This window comes from Lotus japonicus, chromosome 1 (assembly GCF_012489685.1).
Source record: "Lotus japonicus ecotype B-129 chromosome 1, LjGifu_v1.2".
Taxonomy (NCBI): Eukaryota; Viridiplantae; Streptophyta; class Magnoliopsida; order Fabales; family Fabaceae; genus Lotus; species Lotus japonicus.
The window spans coordinates 127091460-127117474 of NC_080041.1; the positions used below are offsets into that span (position 1 = coordinate 127091460).

Sequence of the window (26015 nt, forward strand, 5' to 3'; positions counted from 1 at the left end):
GTCTGCCTCCACGAGCTCTGCCTCCACGAGCTCTGCCTCCCGCAGCTGCGGCTCCTCGAATAGCAGAAAAGGCAACTCCCTGGGTACCAACGAAGGAACTCCCTCGAAAGAGATCGAGCGCCCTCTCCGTGAGGATCCGGGGCTGTGTCCCTGGAGCAAGAGCACCTGGCACCTCCAGGGACTGCTCCAACAACTCCACACCCCTACGTATGGCAGACTGCATAAAAATAATATACAAAAATAATTTCATTAACAAAAATCACAATTGAATGAATAAAAATAATATACAAGTTTAGAATCCAAACTTACCACGGCACTAAGCTCCTCCCTCCTATCCTCAGAGATGATGAACACATGTGACACTCTGCTATACCACCTCATGTAACCCTCCACCGCCTCTCCCGGATATGTAGCAGGTATCCCCTGAGGGCGGAGGTGCGGCTCAAACTCAGCATAGGCAACATCTGTGGTCTCAGCAAGGGACCCCGTCGTCTGGATCTCAGAGGGGTGTCGAGGGATGTCCTGTATGAAGCCAAACTGGCGCATAACCCGCTCTGGTAGATGTCGGCTCACAGACCGGCCGTAAGGTGTCCGGATGTAGCCGGAATAGAGGGCCCTGGGATCCCGCGGTCGAACATCTCGATGGTCCTCAAAAGGGGTCCATGTGATATCATCCACTGTAAGCTCATCGAACATGACTCGTCTCTCATCGAGTCCGGAATGCGCGATCCGAGACGTGGACCACCGCTGCGCCCTAGGCTGGTCCTGTGTGTAGCCGGGGACCTCCGTCCTAATAATGACGCTGCTGGATATGTACTCATACGCCCATGACAGCACGAGGGAGGTGAACCCACCGATCTGCGCTGTCTTCCTGCGGGATGCACGACTCAGCTGTTCGTACAACGAAGCCAGCGCAATCGCACCCCACGCGTACTCCGACACGCGACCGAGGTCCTCAAGCATCCCGATCCAGTAGACAGTAGTGTGGTAACCACCACTCTTGCTGGCAAAGAGGGTGGCACCAAGCTGGTTCACAAGCCAGATCCTAGCAGCATCCTCATAGCGTCCCCCTACAATGAAATGAATTATGTTAACAATTATTAATAATACTCTAAAAATAAATACAACTTAATAAAGTAATTATTAAGACATACCATCCATAGCAGACGTGTACATGGTCTTCAGAGTAATGAACCGAATGTTCTGGCCACCCGCCGCCTCAAACTCAGCCAGATAAGCAGCAACAGATCCTCCCAGGAGCTGGGCGCAGAGCGCTGCAACCTCGTCTCGCTCCCCTCTGCCCGGAGTGTAGAACCTCGACCCTGTGGGAAGATGGAGAAGAGCAGACACACCGTCCAGGGTGATAGTCATCTCCCCGAACGGCATGTGGAAGCTACTCGTCTCCTCATGTCATCTCTCAACAAGGGCCAGTACGACAGCTGGGTCTGTCTCCGGTAACCCGCACCAAGGCAGGTGATACAAACCCGTCTGCTGCAGCAGCTGTCGCACATGTGTGTGGGCCTCTGAATCGCCATCACAAGGGAGGTTCCATACCTTCCCCCCAACAGTGGCCACCCTCAATGTCCGACGGTCCACATACCGCGGGTCTGTGTGAAGAAGTGCCTGCCACGTCCAAGGAGCCTTGTGGTCAGGATAATGCGCAAGAAGCGACAGATCCTCAGGCCCCCCCGGGAAACGGTGCCACCCTCTGGATGAGGTCGCCATCCGCACCGCCCTCTGCACCGCCCTCTGGCACCACATCTGGTACAACATCAGCAGCATCAATCTCCTCCTACAGAATAAGAGGCTCCTCCTCCTCACCACTAAGCTCAGAAGAAGAAGAAGACTCCTCGCCACTAGGCTCAGAAGAAGATGTCTCCTGACGAGGTAACTCAGCCATTGGAGACAACGGAGCAGGGTCCAGCTCAGCCGGAGCCCTAGTAGCAGACGGAGCGGGGGTAGCTGACGGAGCCCCGACCGGAGTAGCAGATGGAGCCGGGGTAGCTAACGGAGCCTCGACCGGAGTAGCAGATGGGGATGGAGACGGAGCTGAAGCCTCTACCGCCTGAGTGGCTGCAATATGGTCGCCGCGCCTGGTATAAGCATGCAAGTGCTCGTGTCGATCCGCTGGATCCTCACTAGTAGAAGCATGTCGTGACCTCTTCCTCCCGCCCTTCATTCTCGCTATCTGTGCAAAACAAACAAATTTAACAATACTTGTCATAATAAGTAAAGCATTTTCACATATGAGCATATCATTTGAGTCATTTTTTAACTTAATCAGGAAATTTCCAATCAATCGTTTAGCAACTAACCATAGGAAAAGGAAAATATAGAGAATTAGTTGTTAGTTTGCATGTGAATGTGATTAAATTAAATTTCTAGCAATGTTAAGGTCAAGCAACCATCATCACAAGCAAACAAAAACAATAAACAACTTTCCTAATTACAACACATGAAGCATATGATTTGAGCGCTTAATCTTTTCCAATAAACAATAAACAACTTTCCTAATCACAACACATCAAATCTATCTTGATCTTTTCCAATTCTCAACAAATCAGCAAAGTAATCATGGAAGCTAAATACATGCCATGGTTAAATATTGGAAATAAATTTTGGAAGTCTGCACTGTCATACTGTCATATCGGAAAATCATTTTCCATTACCATATCGGAAAATCATTTTCCATTATCATATCGGAAATTGAATTTCCGATATTACAGTAAACCCAGAAACAGACCCAAATGCACCCCACTCGTGCCCGTACTCGTTTCATGGAATTTCAGGCAACAAAACACAACAAAACCTACCTCTATTCATCAATCAACTACCCTAGTGTTCAACCATTGACCTAATTCAAACTTCAAATGTGAAAATCATTGAAATCAAAACTTACCTTTTGAATGTAATGGAATGGGTCTTTGTGGGAGCTTTGATGATGATTAGAACCGACCTTTGAGATGATTGAAGTGGTGGAACCGAGCTTTGAGAGAGGATGCGATTGAGGGAGGGAAATTTGGGTTTTGAAATAATGGGTTTCAAAACCCAAACTGTCGTGTTTATATGTTTTAAACACGATCGGTAAATGATTACCCGTTATAGAGTCGGGTAATCATTTACCGTTTTTAATCAACTGGTTTTCTGGTAATTTCGCCCCCCAAGGTGGGGCGGGGGGCCTAATGGGTGGGGTGTTAAACCCAAATCCCCACACTTGGTGGTCATTTCATGTTTAAAAAAGGTAACAAAAACAAAAGTGCATGTTAACATAGAGAATGGATGTGCATTACAAATCATGGACTTCAAGTCAAAAATTGGAATGGGAAATGGTTCCATTTGTTTTTCGAGTTTCTCCATTAAAAAAAATGAGAGTAAATTGCATTTTTAGTCTCCTATTATCGCGATTATGCAAATTGGGTCCTCGTGTTTTAAAACAAAGGAGTAAAGTCCGTAACGTTTCTTACAAGTTATACTTTTGGATTTCCGTCCATTCTCCATAAAACTCTAACTTATTTGTTTTTTATTTTGTTTTTCAAAGGGTAGAACAGAGAGTAAGCACCTCCAAACTACTAAGCTGGGCGCTAGTGACATGTTGGGAGGCAGCAGAGGCCCACTCCTAGAAGGAGCGTGGCGGATCTCCCTGAGGAGGGTTGATCACCAACTGAGATTTTACTAACCCTAGGGGGATTCGAACCCTCGACCTATGGGGAGGTGAGAGTTAAACCCGGAGCCTAAAGCTTGTTTGCTTAGGGGTTGGCTAAATGACATTAGGCCAAGTTTGAGTTAAATCATTCTAGTCTCCGATGGACCAATGATATTAAAGATAAGAGGCTTAAAATTTTTATATTTATTTGTTTGTGCATTAAATGCGTTTTTTTGTAGTTTCCGAAAAAAAGAATTAAATATGTTTTTAGTCCCTAAGTGAGTGGGATTTGATCCCTCCAAAACGATGTCATAGTTATTAACATCCAACATTAATGAGATATGTGATTTTTTTTATAGGCAAATGTTAGTTGTTAATTGTTAGTAAATTAGTTGCTTCACTGTTGGGGGACATATGGGTTGGGTAAGGGAGGTCCAGGGATCGATTCTTGGCGGGTGCAATTTATCTTTCAATGTACTAAAAAATTTCTTCATTCACCAGGGTTTGAACCATGACCCTTCACCCTTCAATACCCTTCATTTCTCTTAGGTGAAATTAGTCTCTCACTTCATTTTGTGGTAGTTGAAACCAAGAATAAATAATTTGTGACGATTAGAAATCGCCACTAATACACAAAAATACCACAAAAGTACGACAATAACTAATTTCACGTTTTTCAATAATGTTGAAACTAAAACCTGTGAATTTTTTTTAGGGACCAAATTTAATTCATCCCTATTTTACAATTACTAAAAACATCATTAACCCTTGATTATATATTTTGTTCAACTAGGATTAGGGTGAAAATTTCAAACGTGAAATCCACAAATATATGATAGATATTTTTTTTTAAAGAATATATGATAGATAATTTGAAGCATTATAATTTTGAAAATGTCTAATACTTTTAATTTTTTTTGTTGAAGTTTTAATTATAATATCTCACTGATTGATTTGTACCAAGAAAAAAAATCTCAGTTATTAAAACTGAAAATTAAAGCAATTTTCAAAAAAAACTGTTTTTAAGAACTAATCATGTCAATCAAGTGAATTTTATATTTCTTTGTTTTTAAAATAAAAAAGTTGTTTTAGACTCTAATTCCTCTTTGTATAAAAAAAGACTCTAACTCCTCTAATTAGAATTCTCTCACATTCCATAATAATGTCATGTTTTTCTTTATTGTTTTCTTTATAAATAATTAACTTTACTTATTTATTTATTTAGTGCATGTTTATTTTAAAGCTATGTTGGGTAAAAAGCTAATGATCATTTTATTCCTTCACATTTATCCTTTTCGGGAGCCTTCCCAAGTCACCCAAATGAGGAATACACACAAAATAAACTAATGAGAAAAAATAGCATAACATAAAACAGAAAAATTTGCGGAGGCGTGGTACTACAGAACCTAAATGATTCCCTCTGCCGTTTTATAAAAATAGGATAACATAAAACAAAATAATTTGCGAATGCGTGGTGTACTACAGGACCTAGATGATTCCCTCTGCTTGTTATGTGTTGAGGAGTGTGGCGATCATTTGTTATTCTCTTGTTCTTTTTCATTTGAGGTGTGGCTGGCGATCTACTGTTGGTTTGGTGTCTTAACTATTTTGTCATCTTCCCCAAAAGACTCATTTCGCCTCGTTCCCCTCACTTGGCAGGAATAAGATTGGTGGTGTAGATGACCATCGTTTGGTCATTATGGATAATAAGGAATGACATCATATTTAAGGATGGAGAGATCGACCATGCTGTTACTGTGGATTTAATTCAGGCTCTTTTTTTGCATTGGATCGAAGCAAAGGTGGGGAGGCTTCCATTATTCTATGTTTGAATGGTAAACAAACCCAATTACTTGCTTTTCTGGTTTGTAATTTTGGTGTTTTCAATTGTGGCTTTGGTGGCATGTGGGAGCTTTTGCTGTTTGATGGTTTGCTATTTATCTAGTTTGCTCATGCTTGAGGGATGGTTCTTGCCTTTTATTTTGTGTGTTCTTTGGTGGGTGGAATTGATCATACATACTGTTTGTATTTTGGTTGATCTTCTAGTTTGTTATTTTCTTTTCTTTTTTGTGGTGGTTATTTTGCTACTACATTCTTTTCCTCTTTGTATTTAGATTTAGCACCCCTTATACTAAGGTTGAATGCAATTCTTTAACTTATAAAAAAAGGGTTGTCTAAATGACTCATGATAAAGTTTGGGTTTAATAACCCATCATCCAATCACATTGAAGATAAATGAGTTGAAATTTTTATATTTTATTTATTAATTTATTTTCAACTCACTTATCATGGGTCATTTAGACAAACCAATAAAAAAACATAAAACAGAATAATTAAACACACTTTTAAATTAAAATTAGAAAAAAAACAACAATCAGGAAAAAATTCCTATAACATTAATGAGTAACGTTACACCATCACTTTTTCTCTTCCAACTCAATTCCACACAATTTCTTTCTATAACTCTTTTAGTTTCTTATGTCAACATCTATTATATTTGTCATTCTTGTCTAAAAGTGTCAATGTTAGAGTTTCTCAACTTCACCACTCCCCCTCTCTACTCTGCAATTTAATACTATCTTTTTAAAAATTTCTGAATTCCTGGCTAATGTTAATGTAGAAGCAGTTATTGATTCTTTCTACTTACTTATCTGCACTTCCCATTTGATGCACAATATATGTCAATTTTTGAGCAGCACACTGACTATGAATGGATAAAGGGGGTAAAGGGATTTCTAGAAATGTGCGATGAAGAACCAGATGAGGAGGTTGCTGTGTTAATTAAAGAAGAAAAAGAGAGTCAAGGTTTTCTAAAGGCGTGTGGGTGACTCGCCAACTGGGCCAGGTGCTTTCTCTGATCCATGATCAACTTCCTAGAATTCTATTATATTTTTTGTTTTAATTATTTGTTAGCGGGGAAGAAAAGAGTAACCTTGTCTCTCATCAAAATTAAGAAGAAAGACCGGGGAAGGAAGAAAAACCACCACGAGCTTCTCCTTCTTCCCCGGTTTTTCAGTGAACTTTCTCACCATCATCTATTTTCGGTTGTGTTCGAATTTGTTGGGCCTAAGGAAAGGAAATGATTTAAAATTAGGGGCAGAAAGAGCAAATGACAATAGAAAATACCACATCTTTACCCAAAATCTTAAGACATTAGGTGTTTGAGTCTTCTTACTTATAAAACGCTCAAAATTATCTTTATATTCCAATGTGAAACTTACTCACAACAGAAATAAGCTCAAATGAACTCAAAAGCCTTATTTTTGCCCTCCCAAACGAAGAGGAACAAACAAAGAAAGTCCCAGGATGAAAGCTTCGATGAGATCTGGGAGTTCTCCGGTGAGAGACCCCGGCCCTTTGGGTGTTAGCTTGATGAACCATATTAAACTTGTTTTGTAATATAATTATGTTTTTATCTAGAGACATTAAACAATGTAGCCACTTTGTTGTAACATATTGATGTTTTTATGTGGTGACTAGTACTATTGAGCTATGTCTTATGTGGTAAATGTTTGGCTATATATATGCGCATTTTTGGATGACCTGAAGTGGAAGAAGCATAATGACATGAGTAATTGTTCATATTCAGCATGTTAGTAGCATTTGAGTCATTTTAAAGCTATTTCAACAATTTTATTTGTAGGGCGTTGGAGTGGTCTAGAATCGTATTTACAATGTGAAAATAGATGTTTGGTTTTCACATGCATGTTGTTATAAAGTATGTTAAAGTGAGTGTCATTTTTGTTTTTCATGTATTTTTCGCGGTTTGTAGTATTATAAAATTGATCCACAATGTATTCTATCAATAAATGAAAATTTTAGTCTACCACATGAGTCGTCACCACTTTATGTTATGTATTCTACATAATGTCACTATTTTATGTCACACGTTTGACGTGACGTCACTATTTTATGTCACACGTTACACAAGGCATCACCACTTTATGTCACATATCACTCGTTACACCAGACATCACTACTTTATGTCAAACATTACACAAGACATCACTTTATGTCACACATCATCCCTTTATGTCGCACGTTATACGAAACATCACTACTTTAAGTCATGCGTTTCACGAGACATCACAGCTTTATGTCACGTGTCGCTCCTTTATGTCATGTATCACTCTTTATGTCACGTGTTATACGAGACATCCCCACTTTATGTCACACACCACTACTTTATGTCATACGTTACACGAGACATCACTTTATGTCATGCGTCATCGATTTATGTCGCACGTTATAAGAAACATCATTACTTTAAGTCACATGTTACACGAGACGACACAACTTTATGTCACACATCATTCTTTACACGAGACATGACTATTTTATGTCACATGTTACAAGAGACATCACTTTATGTCACGCGTCATTAATTTATGTTGTGTGTTATACGAAACGTTCACTACTGTAAGTCACACGTTACACGAGACATCACCACTTTATGTCACGTATCGCTCTCTTATGTCATGCATCACTCTTTCATATCACACGCTACACTTGACGACTAGACGTTATCACTTTATGTCACACATGAGGGCATGACAAAAGACATCACAACTTTATGTCGCGCGCTACACAAGACATCACAATATTATGTCACACATTGCATGACACATCACAACACTATATCGCACGTTACACCATAACTTTAAGTCACACATCACACGAGATATCACAATTTTATGAGTTAAACATTACACGAGACGTCACAACTTTATGTCAAACCTACACACAATGTCACAAATTTATGTCACATGGGCTTTGAGGATGTGATTTACAAATCAAATAGAACAAGTTGAAGCAAAATAAAACGGGCTACTAAGTCCTTATAGACGATGGGTGAAATCTCAATCCAAAATAACTTGTCATTAACTTCAAACACTCGGCATAACTACTCCTAATAGCCAACCAAATTTGTGTTTAGAGAAATAGATTAACAAACATAACTTTGATAGACAACACCTTTAACGCATAACTAAAAGTCCAAATACATTTAAAATTAAATAAACCACAATAACTAAACGTCATTAGCCTCATTGGATTATTGTCATGACATGCTTAATATTCGTCCATTTCAGCTGCCGAACTATGCGCGAATTGACCTCACAATAATGGGTAGGTTAAGTGATTGTGTCCAACCATTTTGCATGCTTCACAATTTAAGGAACATTTGGTCCTCAAACTGGAAGATGAAGTTGTTTAACGAAGCTGACACTTGGGTTGTGAATAGGGGTGGAAATAAGTCAGGCTGCCCAACAAGGTCTTGTGGCATGGCTCGTTAGAGGCCTGCCTTGGCTTGGCTCGTTTATTAAAAAAGCTGGGCTTAAGCTTTTTAAAAGGCTTAATTAACTAAAAAAGCCAAGCTCAAGCTATTATAAAAGCCTATTTGGCTTGATAGGCCGGCTTGTTATGAATTTATTTGGGATTGAGACTTATTATTATTGGTTTTATTTATATGTTTAAGACTTTAGACATATTATTATTAAATGGTTTGTTTATGTTTAATTTTAGTTTTGCTTGTTTTAAATAACAGAGATTTTGTTCTTTGAAATGCAATGATATATAGGTTTTTTATTTATTTGAAAAGGAAATGAAATTATATATATAAAATGCCTATTAGATCGCCAGCCTGTTAGCTCGTCAGTCTATCGACATTCTTTAGATGAAATTGTCTGACGTTTGTTAAATACTCCCTCCGTTCATTTTTAAGTGTCGTTTTAGCATAAAGCTCTCCAACCAAGATAGTGGGTTATTAGAGTTGTTTTTCTCATTCTACCCTCTCACATCTCAATCATAAAGTCATAAAGCTCTCTAACCGAGATAGTGAATTGTTAGTTTTTTTTCCCACTCTCTCATATCATTAAACCATCTACCACTCTCACTCAATCATAAAGTCATAAAGGTCTTCATAGTTATTAAGAAAGAAGAATTTTATGGAAAATGTGAAGTGGAGTTATTGAAAAAGTAAGGGTATAATTGACAAAATGTAACCTAAAACATCAAAACGACAGTTAAATATGAACACAAAAATTGTTCTAAAATGAAACTTAAAAAGGAACGGAGGGAGTAGACTTTTAAGTAGGCTCGTAGGTCAAACCAAGCTGTATAATAAGCCAAGCTAAGCCTTAAAATTTAGCTTGTTGACAGGCTACAAGCCAAACTTGAGCCATGAAAACACAATGCAGGCCAAACTTGGGCCACACAAAACTTGACTTGGCTTGGCTTATTTCCACCCCTAGTTGTGAATCAATATCCAACAAATTAGACAATCCCCAAAATTAGGCAACTAGTTTGAATAAAAAATGTCAAATTTTCCCTTCTAATATAAACTCAATTTCAAAACCAAATTCAAATTGAACCCAACACTACTACTAATCCTAAAATCACTACAAACAATCCGAAAATACTCAACACACATCATAAGATGACACTCACATCATGCAAAAAGTTGAGCTTAAAATAGAGAAGAGAGACTTACACAATAAATACGTGTTGGACCAATGAACAATGAAGAGTTAAACAATCGGATGACCATGGCTCTAATATAGAAAGTCAAAATATATCTCGAGCTTTGAGAAACTTCATATGATAAACAATGGGTGAAGCTGAAGAGAGAAAAATAAATGGCTGAACAAAGAAGAAGAAATGGGTGTAAGTGAAGAAAGAAGAAAAAATGGGTAAGAATGAGAGAATGGGTATGGAATAGAGAGTAAAAGGACTAGGACTGGAAACCGAATGCAACATTTTAGGGGACTGAAATTAAAAACTTAGTTTTACATTCAAAAAATTTGTCCCATGTTTTTTAAAATCGGCCATTACTTTTAAAATTTTTGGTTAAATTTTTTAGTTATCAATATCTATTTGATCGATTGATTTGAACCAAAAATTACGCCATTGAATGATAGCTCAAGTGATAAGAGCTAAAGACATAAGGGTTCGGTGGGATGGAGGGTGTAGGGTCCCGGGTTTAAACCCAGAACATTGATTAATGTACTAATATTTTTAACAACTAACATTTATCTATAAAAAAAATGGCATTCAACTAAACTAAAATCAGAACCAGAAAACATTTGAATTTCAGTTTTAAAAATTCAAAATAAAAACAATTTCTAAAAACTGTTTTTAAAAACTAATCATGTCAAGTGATTTTTTTTTTTATTTCTACATTTTAAAAATTAAAATTTATTTTCAAAAAAGCAATCAAACATGCCCCTGACTAAAAAAAAACATGCAGCCTCCCTTATTCTTCTCAATTAAAATTCCATAATAACATCAAGTTTGTGTTATCTTTTTCGTTTATAAATATTTAAAAGCTTTCGCTTAATATCCGCGAAAAAATTATGCAGCTAATTCTTTGGCACGGTAGGCTGCTCGGAATGCTTCCTCCTGACATTTCTGGCGACAGCCTCCCGCTGATTTAATTGTCATGCTAGTGCAAAATACTATAGCGTAGTTGTTCTTTATTTTCCTTTATATAAAAAAAAAACTCACCTATTTAGTGCATTTTTGTTTTAAAGTCACATTCCCTCAAAAGCTAACTTATCATTTTGTTGCTTTCACTTTTTTCCTCTTGGGAAGGCTTCCCATGCAAGTCACCCAAAACACACCCTCCAAAATGTACAAATGAGAAAAAACAGCATAACCAAAAATAGAACAATCATTAATTAAACACACTTGTAGATAAAAACAATAAAAACAAATCAAAATAGAAAACAACAAGAACAATAGAAAAACTTGAAGAAAAAAAGAAGTTATATAATAATGCCATGAATGTCTCATTTACAGCCTGGATTTAATTCCCCATTAGAGAGTCTTCTCAACTTCCCCACTCCCCTCTCTGCTCTGTTCTCTTCTGCAATTCAAAATTTCTCATGGCCAACTTTAATGTCAAAGAAGTTATTCATACACAGAAAGTTGATGAATTTGGCTAAAAAATCACAACCCCACTTCGAGTTCACTCCAAAAATTTGATCTTTTTAAGGTTACAAGTCAAGAATTTGAACTGGGTTTTACACCAGTAGTGATGAGTTTGGTTGAAAAATCTCTACCCCACTTCGAGTTTGCTCCAAAAATTTGATCTTTTTGTGGTTTCAAGTCAGGAATTTGAACGGGGTTTGCAATTTGCACCAGTAGTGTATGGAGTCTGTGCTACCATTTGTGGTGTATATAAGCTCTGACGAAGAAGAAGAAGAAGAAGGAGGAGGAAAACGGCGGCGTTTGGAAGAGAAGGTGGTGGATATGAGCAGCACTGACTATGAATGGATGAAGGGGATAAAGGGGTTTCTGGAAATGGGCCATGAAGAACAAGGCGAGGTTGCTTTGTTGGGAAAAGCAGAACATGAGTCAAAGATTTTGAAAGAAGGTGGTGATGGTGATGATGATGATGATTGTGTGATTCTTGAGGGTGACCCGGAGAAGCTTGCTACCTCGGTGAATGACTCGGCAACTGGGTCAGACTCGGATGAGTTGTTTGTTGTTGGGGAGAAGGGTCAGGTACTTTCTCAAATCTCACTATCTCAGTATGTTTTTTTTTCATTTTTTGATTTAATTATTTGTTAGTGGGAAAGAAAAGAGTTGTTTAATTGATGAAATTTACGTGTGCTGCATGACATTGATGTATCTTGTGTGTTGAAAGTTACTTGCATCAACAGTAATCAAGACATTGATTATTGTTGTTATTTTTGTGGCATTTCTTGATTTCTGGTCTGGCAAAAAGTTGCTTTAATAATGAATGGATTCATATAATAAGACTGAAATTAGAATCTTTGGTCCTAATTGAAATGCTAGAATAAACTAGTACAAGAATGAGTAATCTTGCATCCTAACTCCCTCGAATACCCTAGAACTCAGGGTGCATTACAGAACAAGGACCTAACCCCTTAGAGAAAGCCACTATGAATCTACCAAGATGATCCCTTATAACACTTAGAGTTCAGTTTAACCCAATTCTCAGGAGGAGGAAACCAACGAATGACAAGAAACCAATCCGGATCACCCCCAAAACCCACATTGCTGCCTTCAATAAATGCTTTATGACTGCAAAGGGAAAAATAACTCTGAACAGAATTCCCAAATATAGCCTTTTCCCTTTTACTCCAAATAGCATCATTAGCCACCCCAAAAATTGTATTCCAAACTTCTGCATTCTCTGCTAGATTAAGTCCATATTGAAAAAATTAGGACCAAGGCCTTGAGGACACACCTTCCTCGAAGCTAAGGGGTAAATGTTACTAAATCATTTTATTGTCATGAATTTTCGTTAAACGTTATTTTAAGCTTTGCGAATGGAAATTCAAACACAAGTGATTCCATTTGCCAATGAAGTTAACTTTTTGTGCATTACTTATTTATACTGAGATGACAGGCACTTGCTTTTAGAATTTTAGTGTAGCATTATTGATTGTTATTTGCTCATTTTTCTTTCTTTTTTTGTGCTAATTTTTCTTGGTTTTCATGCATGAGGTTGTTTACTTGGAACTCCAATTTCCGTACACTTTTTTCCACTTATTAATGAAGATTTATCTCTAGAATGTTAGATGTGGTGGTTCAATTATGTTTTTGAATTGCAGATTGCCTGCAGAGACTACCCTCATCCCCGGCATCTTTGTGGCAATTTTCCCTATTCTTCCACCCCTCACCAGAGACATTGTAGCCAGGTAAAGATTATGATAATACATTGCTTAAGGATGTCAGAATTTAGATACAATTCATTAGCTGATTTAATTATAACTGACACTAATGATATTTAGACACACAAATAGTACAAACATACAACAAACACCTTTTTTTTTCTCTCTATCTCTCTCTTCTTATCACATCTAGGGAATTGATCTTTGTTATGAAGGATTTCAGCATGAAACATATGAATTGAGTACTTGTTTTTTATTCCTCCAATGAGAAGCAATCATTTTATGTTTATTCATTTTGAAAATTTACTCTCATGATACTACGTCTACTGTTCATGTATTTCGTAAGAAAAAGTTCCCGTACTATTTAGCATTGCTTTATATTCCTTGTTTTCCTTTCTCACTCTGGATGTCTGTTGAATGTCTGCACTATGCGGAAGTCTACAAATCATTTTCTTTGTTTTCATGTTATCTGCTGTTCGATATTATACTTTCATCACCCTGACTTGTGTTGTTTTTGGATGAAATGCAGTGCCATTGTTATGTTTGTGACGCCCCAGCACCATGTCCGAAATGGGGCACAGGTCTTTCTAGTGCAGATCATTGTCATGCAACAGATAAATCTGAGATGTGGAAAATTCTGAGGCATAGTTCCAAATTGCGCAAGTCTGCTTCCTTAGCAGATCCAACCACATTGGGCAAGGCTGCTTCCTTAGCAGCTCCAACCAAATTGGGCAAGGCTGCTTCCTTAGCAGCTCCAACCAATTGTGGTAGTCTTGGTGATGTTGTGAATTTCCAACATAACTACACTATGCCCCTTGATATCATACTGTCTCCAAATTCCATGTTTTTGAATCAGCCATCTAGGCCACCTCCAATACAGACACACTCCTTAGAAAATAGCATACCTCAAGATCGAGCCTCTCAGCAAGTTCTACTGAATCCCAGCTTAATACATCCCAGCTCACTGAATCAGCTTTCCAAACTAAATACTGTACCTTTATGCTCCACAGCCTTCAACTTTACAACATCGAATGGTGCAAACCATGGTAGATATCAAGAGTTAGAATCGACTATGGTGAGAAACATATACCAGTCTCATTCTGATCCAAGGGAGTTGCTAGGTGTAAGTAATCATGCCATCCAAAGAGAGACAGGACTGGAAGCTTGGAGTTTAAGGCCTCCTTCTTCTCATGTGATGTCCAATGGAGTAAGTAACCTTGGTTTTGGGAACAACTTGACAATGAACCAGTCTACTCAAGGTGCATCCGGCTTCACCAATTATGTCAATCCAGCGCCGCAATATGACAGATATCATGCTGCAACAGGATTTTCAAATAGCAGAACCTGTTTCGAACCAGCTTATGAACCCCGATCATATTACCAATCAAATGATAGCCAGAATTTCGATGGAAATTGTATTCAGGGTAATGCAGCTCCTCCTTCGAGTTATATGGCTCACCTGAATAGAAATCAGCATTTATATGAGCCTCAAGTTGGAACTCAAAGTAAACTTGCAGGAAATATTCTTGAATATGGAGCTACAAGGCAAGATGGTTACCAGTTGAGACCTCATGATGAGATTCAAAGTGAATATTCAAGAATGGCAGGTCTTACAGCCTTCGATTCAAGTTGGATTGAGAATACCAGTAACAACCTTTCTGGTCTTCAAAGCTCAGGATCTATGAGTATACCAATCTCACCCTTTGTAGAGGAGTCTAGTGCCCAGTTTCAGGGAAGCACTACTAATCTCTCAATGGGTGATATCAAACACTGGCCTTTTGATGGAAACTAAGTACCACTTGAAGTGGATGATGTTGATGCTTGGGCATTACTGACTTTTACTTTTTTTTTTCTCAACAGTTTTAGTGACTTTTTAGCTCAGCACCTGCATTAGACTCATAACTCAGATATAATTAGAGTAAGTGTTCATATTTCTAATCAGCGCACATTCCAAGACAGTTCGAATGTAATTTTGGTCAATTCATGTCTCTTATGTCATTGGAGTGAATGTATCCGTGACTAACTTGAACGTATATAGTATATACAATCAAACACTAAACTGTCGGATCTTCGAGCTTAGACACAAACTATCCACCAATTAGTGAGGATACTGGATGCCAACATAAGAAGGAAGTGAGCGAAAGTACAATAACTGAGTGACATTTTTTCTTGCTTTCATTTTTTATTATCTGTGCATATTAATTTTTTTTTTACCAGTATATGACAGCATCTCTAATGCAGTTCAGATGAACTCTATGCAATAACTGGTGGATTTTTACAAGCGTAATCACAAGTTAAGTATTTAATTTTAATTGTACTTTTTGCAAAGATTCAAACTTTATCATGGGTCATTTAGACAACCCCTTGAAAAAAAGTTAAAGTATTTATTACTAATAAATTATTATCATTATTAAATTGGTTATCTATCCATTAGAGTAATTTTTTATTTCCAAACATTTTAATATTTATATTTTCATTCAATTTTTATATATATGGCTAGTTTTTTTTTACATTAATTATTCTACCATCTAGATCATCTCATCCCCTCAATCTACCCATTTATGTATGTGAGAACCAAATACACACCACCGTATTTAAGATTGCGGAATACATGTTTCAAAAAAAAGATTGCGGAATATAAAATATGCGTTTTGCAATCATAAATGCAGAAAAATGTAAAAAAGAGGATGATGTGAGAATGTAAATGGGTGATACCAAAACTAATGTCTTTTTTTTCTACACTTGGAAAATAAAAGGACGAGCAAGAAAACTACTCGAGCAAGTCTAGGCACAAACAAAAAATAATAAAATAAGGAGAAAACTTTCAAATACACAATGAAGACGCATCCCACAAACCTTGTCTAGTCAAAGCATTAGCACAGGGCTCTGCTTAATTACATGGAACATGAAGAAAACTGATCTTTCAATCACTACCCAACATGTCTCTGATCCTAACAATCTCATTCATGTGTCAGTGAGTGTGCATATAAACATTGAGGTTAAGCAAGTCCAAAACATTCTTACAATCTAATGCACACAAACTCTCCCTGTGCCTCAACTCCCATCACTAGTTTAAATGGTTTTTTAAACGATATAATTTAGGAAAATAATTAATCCACATTCTTTTCACCCACAACCAACCATAGTTTGATGAAAATAGAAAAGATATGGGTAAAATACAATTTTTTTTGCTTCTTAAGAAAACTGTAAAATACACGATGTGATTAAAAAATATTAGTTTTTTTTCTGAAAGGTGAAAAAAAAATATTGGTTATGATTATTTTTTTAAAAATGGGATAGAAAATTATGAATGCAAATGTATAAAACTTGAATCCAATTTACAAATACTAACTACTCATCTGGTCCTTAACATAAGAATCAATTAACTACTTCACATCCCTTAAGATAATTGGTTAATTTGATTAATTTCATTTAATTTGTTCTCAAATACTCATGAAATTTCAAAACTACCCATAGCCCAAATTTCAATTTAAAGGCAAGTCTTAGACCGTGAAAGTGACAAAAAAATGACATTTCATAATTAAACAATGGCAATATTGCCAAAAAAATTAATTAATATGTGGCAAAATTCATTATGATTCTTATAAAATGAGTGAGGTACATCTCCATCTCCATTTAGTTCTTATATTGAGGACCGAAGAAGTAATTAATAATTTAACATCCATATCTTCTACACTTAATTTTTTCTATAATAGGGATTGGTGTACACTCAATGAGTTAAACCACTAGATAGAGATAAATAAAGATAATTCATAGATGTAATATATGATATAATTCGATTAGAAGAGGGATTGTTAGGAGAAGTATATGTACAAAAAAAAAAGGAAGAAAAATAAGAAACAAAAGTTTCGTTAGGGTTTACATTGTGAATAATTTGTTTTTTTATAGTGAATAATTAAGATAAATTACTTACTTTTTTTTAAAGGAAGATAAATTACTTACTTATATCTATTGTTATTGATAGACTCATAATTAATCTTAATTAAATAAGGAAACAAGTAAACAAATCAAATTTATAAGATAACCTAAATTGAATTCAAAAAAAGATAATCTAAACTATAAAAAAATAAGATAAAGATATGATAAGATAATAATATAAGATATGATAAAGCTATTATCAACCCTTAAAGCTAAGTATATAATAGGGTGTTCCTATGTGCAATGTTCTATGTATATCATTATTACTATTTTTTCTATTTCTCCCAATCAATTCATATTGGTATATACAGCAACATTCATCATCAATGACCATGAGTTCAAAAAAATCATCAATAATGACCATATTTGGTTAGAATAAGAATCTGCACGTTACAAATTCTTCAACAATCGACATACGTGTACGTAACAAGAATCTAAGATTACCATATTCAGTTAGAATCTCATTGAATCAGAATCTAGTCCTTTCAATTCAAATTCCATATTCATCGCCATTCAACACCAATCAAACACCATCATCATCGCTGTTTTCAGTTCAACACAACGCAACACAAACACCGTTGTTACTTGTTATTCTCTTTGATTCTCCTATAAATATATCGATACTCTTTCTGCAAAAACATCAAAACTTGCTCTGTTTCCACAACCACCACCACCACCACCACCACCACCATGGCTGCGGCGTTCACTTGCTCTGCCGCCGACCTCCACCCTCTTCTGGGCACCGGGGCTAATGCTACGGCGGCGGCAGAGTTCATTTGTTCCCGGTTTGGTGCCATCTCGAACAAGTTCACTGACACCGCCTACGCCGTGGACAACACCTACCTCTTGTTCTCTGCTTACCTCGTCTTCGCCATGCAGCTTGGTTTCGCCATGCTCTGCGCCGGTTCCGTCCGTGCCAAGAACACCATGAACATCATGCTCACCAACGTTCTTGATGCCGCCACCGGTGGCATCTTCTTCTACATCTTCGGTTTCGCCTTGGCCTTTGGCACCCCATCAAATGGTTTCATCGGGAAGCACTTCTTTGGTCTCAACGAGTTTCCTTCCCCTTCTTTTGACTATGGATTCTTTCTTTATCAGTGGGCTTTCGCCATCGCCGCTGCGGGGATTACCAGTGGTTCGATTGCAGAGAGGACTCAGTTTGTTGCTTATTTGATTTACTCTTCGTTCTTGACTGGTTTGGTTTACCCGATTGTGGCACATTGGTTCTGGTCTTCTGATGGGTGGGGTTCCCCTGCAAGAACAGAGAATCTTCTGTTTGGTTCTGGTGTTATTGATTTTGCTGGCTCTGGTGTTGTGCATTTGGTGGGAGCAGTTGCAGGATTCTGGGGTGCTTTCATTGAAGGTCCTCGTATGGGAAGGTTTGATCATGCAGGGAAGCCTGTACCATTGAGGGGACACAGTGGAACACTTGTTGTTTTGGGGACATTCTTGTTGTGGTTTGGTTGGTATGGTTTTAACCCTGGTTCTTTTATTACTATCTTGAAGAGTTATGGTGAGAGTGGTTCTGGTAATTACTATGGACAATGGAGTGCAATTGGGAGGACTGCAGTGACAACAACACTAGCTGGATGCTCTGCTGCACTCACTACTCTGTTTGGGAAGAGATTGCAAACAGGACATTGGAATGTGACTGATGTTTGCAATGGTTTGCTTGGTGGGTTTGCTGCAATTACTTCAGGGTGTTCTGTTGTGGATCCTTGGGCTGCAATTATATGTGGATTTGTGGCAGCTTGGGTGCTGATTGGATGCAATGTGTTAGCTGAGAAGTTTCACTATGATGATCCTCTTGAGGCTGCACAGCTTCATGGAGGTTGTGGAACTTGGGGGATAATCTTCACTGCATTGTTTGCTAAGAAGCAGTATGTAAATGAGGTTTATGCTGGGCTTCCTGATAGGCCATATGGGCTTTTAATGGGTGGGGGTTGGAGGCTATTGGCTGCACATGTTGTGCAGATTTTGACTATTGCTGGTTGGGTGAGTGTTACAATGGGAGCTGTGTTCTTTGTGCTGCATAAGCTGAATCTGCTGAGGATTTCACCTGAGGAGGAGATGGCTGGTTTGGATATGACTAGTCATGGTGGATTGGCTTATGAGTATCATGAAGACGTGGGGTCTGTGCAAAAAGCTTTGGAAATTCGTGTTTGATTTTTATTTGTAAAGGGAACTACTATAAGACTCTTCTAGAGTGAATAAATAAAGTCAGCTAGTAAGGTTTTATTAACTTATAATTTAGCACTGTGTTACTTTGTAAAGATCAGTTTAAATATATTGCTATTGACTCATTTTTTATATTAGACAAACCCAGTTCAGAAGCTCTTTTTTTCTTCTTCTATTTGTAAAAGCGTGTAATTGTGGTACATCATCACAGAAATCCAACCAACAACAACAATTGTCAAATACTTTATACCACTTAGTGAAGTTGCTATCCGAATCAAACTACACTATTGAGCTTGATGAAAAATTAAATTATCAAAAATATTATTGATAGTGCTCATTTTAACAATATCTTTCTAAGTTGTTTTTGTCATCATCTACCTCTATTCACATGACTAATAATCTCTTATCAACCATTCTCACTAGTATTTTCATAGATTTTCTTTGTACATGTCCATACCACTTTAACTAGCTCATTAAATATCTTCTTTTATATGCTTTGTACATCTTATTCTTTCTAGTGTGACGGTTTCTAACAACCAACCAGATTACATAATTTCATCATATTATAATATAAGATTTTAAAAACAATTCAATAGATTTAAAATAAAAAAAGCAAAAAAAGAATCCTAATATTAACTCAACCACATTTTAACCCAAAAAGCGGTCCCCAACTCCCCATAGATTCTTGACGGGTGCAATTTATATTTTCGATTTAAAAAAAAGGCTTAAATAAGTTTTTGGTCCCTAACCTTTACCAAATGCTTGGTTTTCGTCCCTCGCCGGAGCAAAGGTGGGTTTTAGTCCCTAACCTTTGCCACAATATTTGGTTTTGGTCCCTCCGGAGCTCTGGGTCAACGCCGGAGCTCCGGTGGCCTATGTGGCATGACCACGTCACTTTAATGAGCCCAACTGGAATTTTTTTTTCATTTAAAATATAAAAAAAACACATAATTAAAACCCTTTTTTCTAAACAACATCATATCTTCTTCAGGTTAAAAAAAAAATCACCAGAACTTTGAAGAAATGATTGAACGAAATTTGCAAAAAGCCAAGTGCTTGCATCTTCTTCATCCCTGTAATCAACTTCCGTTCGTGCAATTTCATCTCAGCACAATCAACTTCCCTTCCTGAATGCAACCCTACCTTCTTCTTCTTCTCCTCACCAATCACATTCAAAACCCCATAGCCAAAAGCATAAACCCAGAATGCAACCCTACCTTCTTCTTCTTCTTCTTCTTCCCCTCCACCATTTTCTTCTTCTCCTTCCCTCTCACAACTGCACTAACAACAGAATGCAGCAAATGATGTCACCTTCGTCTTCTTCCTCTTCTCTGTCGCAAACCACCACCAGATCCGAGGACCAGCAAATCCAGATCTGGATCGAAATCAGGGTCAACAACAAATCTGGGTCTGGGTCTGAGGTTCGAGCACATAGGTTAAAGGAGAGGGTTGGTTTATGGGTGGTGGCTCGATTGCTGGCGGTGGAGGTGAGGTTATTGGGTTAGCTGAGATGGGTTTTGGGGGATTTTTCAGATTTGTGATAAGTAAGGTTCTTGGATCTTGTTTCCATGTTTTGATGTAAAATTGTTTTTTTTTCTCCAACTGAATAGAAAATTATAATTTAAATGAAAAATAAAAATAAATTCCACGTCAGCTCATTAAACTGACGTGGCCATGCCACATGGGCCACCGGAGCTCCGGCGTTGACCCAGAGCTCCGGAGGGACCAAAACCAAATCTTGTGGCAAAGGTTAGGGACTAAAACCCACCTTTGCTCCGGCGAGGGACGAAAACCAAGCATTTGGTAAAGGTTAGGGACCAAAAACTTATTTAAGCCTAAAAAAAAAAAAGTAAAATAAGAATCATAATATTAACTCAACCACATTTTACCATTTGACTAGTTGATGATGTTCTTGTTCTTTTTCTGTCATCATGAGTCGTGTCGTACTTTTACTGGTTTTGAATTTTGATCGTCATTCAATAACACTTTTGTGACTTTATATGTTGTTTTTGTTCCATTTATGATGGTCTTTTATTTATTTATGGTTCAGTGATTCTGATTTGAAAAAAATTGATGATTCATACATTGTATTGTAATACCTTTGAAGATATGAAAACATGAACTAATTTTTGTGACTGAAAAAGGTTCAGAATTTTTTTTATGTTTTGATTATATTTTTTCTTTGCCCAAAGTGAAATTGTTACATGAAATTGCATTCTCAGAAAGTGAGGCGTTTTCTGTTGATATTTCTTTTACTGGAAATTCTCATATCGTCAATCCAAGTGTCTATTTGTCAAAGTGATTGAGACTTGCACTTAATTCATGGTATATTCAATTTGATTCCTTCTAGTTTTATCCTTTCTAAGGTGTTTGATTTCGACACCAATTCTTCTGCCCTAACATAGCTTCTGCTTTAAACTCTTGATGTTTATGGTTGAGTGAATTCAATATTGCATTGCATGTGGTTAGTTTTGGTTACCTTCTCCAACAAATTGTGCTCATGATCTAGATGTTTCATGTAATAATTTCTGATGCCACTCAATATCCACACTATTGTCTAAAACTCTGAATCGAAAGGAAGAGAAACCTATTTATAGATCAACTTTTTTCCTTCACTCAGAATCAATTATAGATCAACATTTCAGACTCTCTCTCCCTTGTGAGATGCAAGCCAAACAAGGGAGGAGCTCTATTTCTAACCTAACTCTCTCTTCCCTTTTTCTCTCTACCCAAGCCACCTCCAAACAAACACAGCATCAGTCTTACACTCTTCTATTGAATAAAAATGCTGTTTTTTTTTACAGTTATGTTAAAAGAATTTTTTTTTTATTACATATCTTCCATAGTAGACACAGACTAAACTCTCCAGTGCAAATTCACGCATACTTCACTTCTCAGTTTGACCACCATGCCACAATTATCCGTGCTGTGCCAAGTTCTAGACGACAAGCAATCTTCCACGAAAAGTTATTACATGCATAAGAAAATTTCTAACAGTTTGTTAAAAATAGCATTTGAATTGTTTTAAAAATTCAATTTTACACACTACATAATGTACAGATCATACCAATACTCCGCGCAAAGAAGATTGCTAAAACTTTGTAGAGCTACCAAGCTGCCTAAACTAAACATTGCTGGGAAGGGTATATGCAGTCCCATGTTGGGAATGCTCCCCTCGTGTTTGAGTCACTCTTGCCTGCCGCCCCCTCTGCATTACGCACCGGCGATACCGGGCTACCAGCGATCGTTACTTCATTACATAATCATTTCTCTTCATCCTCAGAATCTGACTTCGCATACACAGGCTCAGGTTGGGTTTCTGCATATGCTGGAGCAATGTACTTTGGATCCTTTTTAGCAACATCAGCATATTTTAGAATAGCTTCCCTTGGATCTTCCTCCATCCATGTCTCCTTAATCATACCCCCTTGCTGCAATTGCATTAAAATATCACATAAGTACCTTCCACCTTTATATTCTAAAACATGAAAACTGGGAAGTCAAGAAAAATGACGAGAAAGAAATACACCCAACACTGTTTTAATACCTTTAGTAGATACTGGGTGAGCAAGCTTCCTTGACTGGTACCAACTCGCCCACCAAAGCCAGGTCCATTCATGGGTAGTTCAGGCTTATGGGACTTCAATGGATCCTTTAAAATTTTCTCTCGTTGACGCTTGCGGCTTGGCTGATCTCTGAACAGCGGTAAGGCATGAGGATTATGAATTGCAGGTTTTGCTTCGAAGTCATCAACTGATTTTTTCCTTGGTGCCCGTGCAACGCAAACAAGAGCTCCTTTCTCGCTGATGGTTGGATCATATAGTATGTGAGTCCCTCCTTGGCTTTTATCACCAACAGTTGCAAAGATCTTTACAAGGAAAAAGAAGTTCAAGGAGTATTATAAGCATAGGCAACAAATCTAGTTTCAGACACTGCAAGTTAGCACTGGAAAATTGTTAAGTAACACAACTTTGATATTATGTTACCTGATTCAGTTTGGGATGCCAAGAACACCGAATAACACTAGAAGTCGGGGCAATGCCAACTCTAGAAACAAGGTCAAGATTTAATCTATCAAAGAAGCACAATAAACCTCCCGTGGTGCTCTCCCTTTCAACAGATGTTCCAGTAAAAAAGAGTTGCTCATCAGGACTGAAGGCAATATTTGTTTGTGCATAGTTATTTGGCAGATCCTCAAACACCTTTAATGCATCCTTTGTTTTGCGCAGATCCCATACCTGAGACATAATTCAATGGTCAATCAGGAGAAGTCAGGAAGATTAGGTACGTGTGAATGCATGCCTAATAAAGAAAGCAAACAAAAAAGTTACAATTTCAAGTATGTGATCATTATTTACCTTCAATGAACCATCAAAGCTCCTTGATAATAAGATTCTCTCATCACTAGAAAATGTCAGACCGGTAATATCATCCTCATGACTTTTTTCAATGTGTATATCTGGCCTACTCCCCCATCCAGGTTTAATATTCCAAATCTGTGAATATTAATTGAGCATTCCAAGCAACATCAGGAGAAAGTTAATGTTATTTCAAACTGAACAGCAGCATACAGGTAATGACCCTATTGCCCAATAAAGCCACTAAGAGAATATTGGTACCTGTATAGAACCATCTCCGATACCACCAGCAATGCATTTACCATCATGATTCCATGTACATGTGTTCACAGGAACTCTTCCAGGTCTCGAAAGCTTTGGTTTAATAACCTAACCATTGAATGATAGAAGCATAACTTCAATAGCACCAAAAAAGTGTAAAAAAAAAAACCAAAAACAAAATCCATATTCTTTGAGTATCATGGGGTAGAAAAATGACAATTTTGAGAGAATTGGAGAAATTCCGAGTCTCGCTGGCTACTATGATATTAATCATCTATTTTTATTCCATGCATGTTTGAGCCCAAACACATCCATATCCTCATTTTCAGTCATATACCGATAATTTTTTTTTTCCAGCAGAGGGGTATCATAAAGGCAACAACTTTGATACATTCACACTCCCTCTTCAATCTCATTTCCACTCACTTTTACTTCATATACCTCTCTTCTTTTCTTATCACATAACTCATCATATCTCTCACTTCTATTCTTATCTCTCTCGGAGTGGGTGGAATGGAATAGGTGCGAACCAATTATTTTCCTAAAGACCTAACAAAGTTTCTGTCTGAAAGTTGTTCTGTTCCACCAATCAAAGATTATAAAACGACAAGAAAATCACAATGCATTGAACTACTCATCCAGAGAAAACATGCAAACCTGCTTCTGACTCTTGAAGTCATTCACATCCCATATCCGCAGCGACCCGTCCTCGGAAGATGTTAAAATGGTCTCTTTAGCTTTCGGGTGCCACTCCCCCCATGTCAATCCTGTAATGTGACCCTTAGTATTCTTCAGATCACGAATATACATGTCTCCCTTCATAAACTCTCCCAAAGTGAGACCATCACGATCATAAATCTGCACAATAGTGAATTAGCATTAACTACCAAAACCTCAAAAAATCGAAGAACAGATAATAATGCTGCGAAGCTAAATGCTATCTATTGTTAACCTTAGCTTGAGCTGATCCAGTAATGCAGAGAAACCGATCCGCAGAGGGACTCCAGCTCAAATTCCGAACTTGGTGGCCTTCGAATGGCTCCAATTGTCGAAATGATTGCAAGCGAGAGTTCATCCCTTGAAAATCATACATACGCACCGTGTAATCATAGCTTCCAGAAAGCACTCTCGACCCAGAATGATCCACCGCAAGAGCTGACACAACCTGATAATCATAGTTACACCCAAAATTTCAAAATTTCAGTATCACTCTACAATCTGCATTGAGTTCATTTCTTTACCATCAATTGAACAGTTAGGGTTTCAAAAAACGAATAAAATTGAATACCTTGGTGTGGCCCTTGAGAACAATCTCGTTGCTGAGGGGGATTCTGAACCGGGTTCCGACATCGTCTTGATCGGAATCTTGTTCGGAGTCCGAGTCATTGAAATTGGAGGCAGGGGGCGGCGGGGGCGGGCCAAACATCTCGCCGTCGTCATCGGGTTGTTGTTGCGATGGGGGAGGTGGAGGGGGTCCCACCAGGGGGCCGTCGTCGTCCTCCTGTTCGGGCGGAGGAGGTGCGGTGGGGTTTTTGGAGGGGCGGAGGGAGCTGAGCCATTCCTTGGAAGAAGAGGAAACGGGAGGGAAATCGGTGGTGGTTTTGGAATTGGAACGACGAGTGGCGTTGTGGATTGCTTCGAGAGGGGTTTGAGACTTGGATTGCTTGCCGAAGCTCAGAGGGAATTGAGCCCTAGCACCGTCGTAAATCTCGCCGTCTTCCTCCATGCTTGCACCGCCGCAACTACTCTGCACAAATAGCAGTATAGCACATTTATTTATTATTATTATTATTATTGTTGTTTTTATTATTATTTGTTAGTATTTAATTAGGGAGATGTTCGGACCGGTTAGGTGATCGAGTCGGAGTTAACTAGTAGGACCAACCAGTTCGTGTTGAGTCTTATAACACTGGTTGAGAGAAACTGATTGTTTGACGTTATTTAATCTTTGGAACTTCGAGGTAGACACTGTAAATTTCAGAAATCTAACCC

The 26015-nt window shown here is 37.9% G+C and overlaps 3 protein-coding genes and 1 long non-coding RNA gene across 6 annotated transcripts; 3 read left to right on the forward strand and 1 right to left on the reverse strand.

Moving 5' to 3' along the window:
• Nucleotides 1-5033: 5033 nt before the first annotated feature.
• On the forward strand, nt 5034-9159 carry LOC130730481 (uncharacterized). Of its 3 annotated transcripts, none has more exons than XR_009016359.1 (3): nt 5034-5478; nt 6340-6488; nt 8734-9159. It is a non-coding gene; the product is annotated as an uncharacterized LOC130730481 (long non-coding RNA). The 3 variants fall into 3 exon arrangements; XR_009016360.1 differs by lacking the exon at nt 8734-9159 and adding an exon at nt 6874-7525; XR_009016358.1 differs by lacking the exon at nt 8734-9159 and having other exon boundaries at nt 5034-5209; nt 5303-5478.
• Nucleotides 9160-11424: 2265 nt separating this feature from the next.
• Nucleotides 11425-15371, forward strand: LOC130730472 (uncharacterized). The gene is made up of 3 exons (XM_057582488.1): nt 11425-12148; nt 13225-13311; nt 13814-15371. Exons 1-3 carry the CDS (start codon nt 11792-11794, stop codon nt 15074-15076), a joined length of 1707 nt encoding a protein of 568 aa, XP_057438471.1. The 5' UTR covers nt 11425-11791; the 3' UTR covers nt 15077-15371.
• A 2360-nt stretch (nt 15372-17731) lies between these two features.
• LOC130730473 (ammonium transporter 1 member 4-like) lies at nt 17732-19639 on the forward strand. The gene has a single exon (XM_057582489.1). The coding sequence runs from the start codon at nt 17914-17916 to the stop codon at nt 19390-19392; it is 1479 nt and encodes a 492-aa protein (XP_057438472.1). The 5' UTR covers nt 17732-17913; the 3' UTR covers nt 19393-19639.
• A 2720-nt stretch (nt 19640-22359) lies between these two features.
• LOC130730471 (uncharacterized) lies at nt 22360-25805 on the reverse strand. Its single transcript, XM_057582487.1, has 8 exons — nt 25312-25805; nt 24976-25188; nt 24681-24881; nt 24024-24131; nt 23763-23900; nt 23391-23642; nt 22952-23272; nt 22360-22835 (listed from the first exon to the last, which is right to left on the reverse strand). Exons 1-8 carry the CDS (start codon nt 25747-25749, stop codon nt 22668-22670), a joined length of 1839 nt encoding a protein of 612 aa, XP_057438470.1. The 5' UTR covers nt 25750-25805; the 3' UTR covers nt 22360-22667.
• Nucleotides 25806-26015: the final 210 nt, after the last annotated feature.

Excerpts from the sequence above, each read along its gene's own strand:
- LOC130730473 (XM_057582489.1), top strand. The coding sequence starts at position 17,914 with ATGGCTGCGGCGTTCACTTGCTCTGCCGCCGACCTCCACCCTCTTCTG.
- LOC130730471 (XM_057582487.1), bottom strand. The coding sequence starts at position 25,749 with ATGGAGGAAGACGGCGAGATTTACGACGGTGCTAGGGCTCAATTCCCT. Across the intron at positions 25,189-25,311 it reads TTCTCAAGGGCCACACCAAG|GTTGTGTCAGCTCTTGCGGT; the intron begins GTATTCAATTTT and ends TATGATTATCAG. Across the intron at positions 23,273-23,390 it reads GGCATCCCAAACTGAATCAG|ATCTTTGCAACTGTTGGTGA; the intron begins GTAACATAATAT and ends TTCCTTGTAAAG.
- LOC130730472 (XM_057582488.1), top strand. The coding sequence starts at position 11,792 with ATGGAGTCTGTGCTACCATTTGTGGTGTATATAAGCTCTGACGAAGAA. Across the intron at positions 12,149-13,224 it reads TTGTTGGGGAGAAGGGTCAG|ATTGCCTGCAGAGACTACCC; the intron begins GTACTTTCTCAA and ends TTTGAATTGCAG. Across the intron at positions 13,312-13,813 it reads ACCAGAGACATTGTAGCCAG|TGCCATTGTTATGTTTGTGA; the intron begins GTAAAGATTATG and ends GATGAAATGCAG.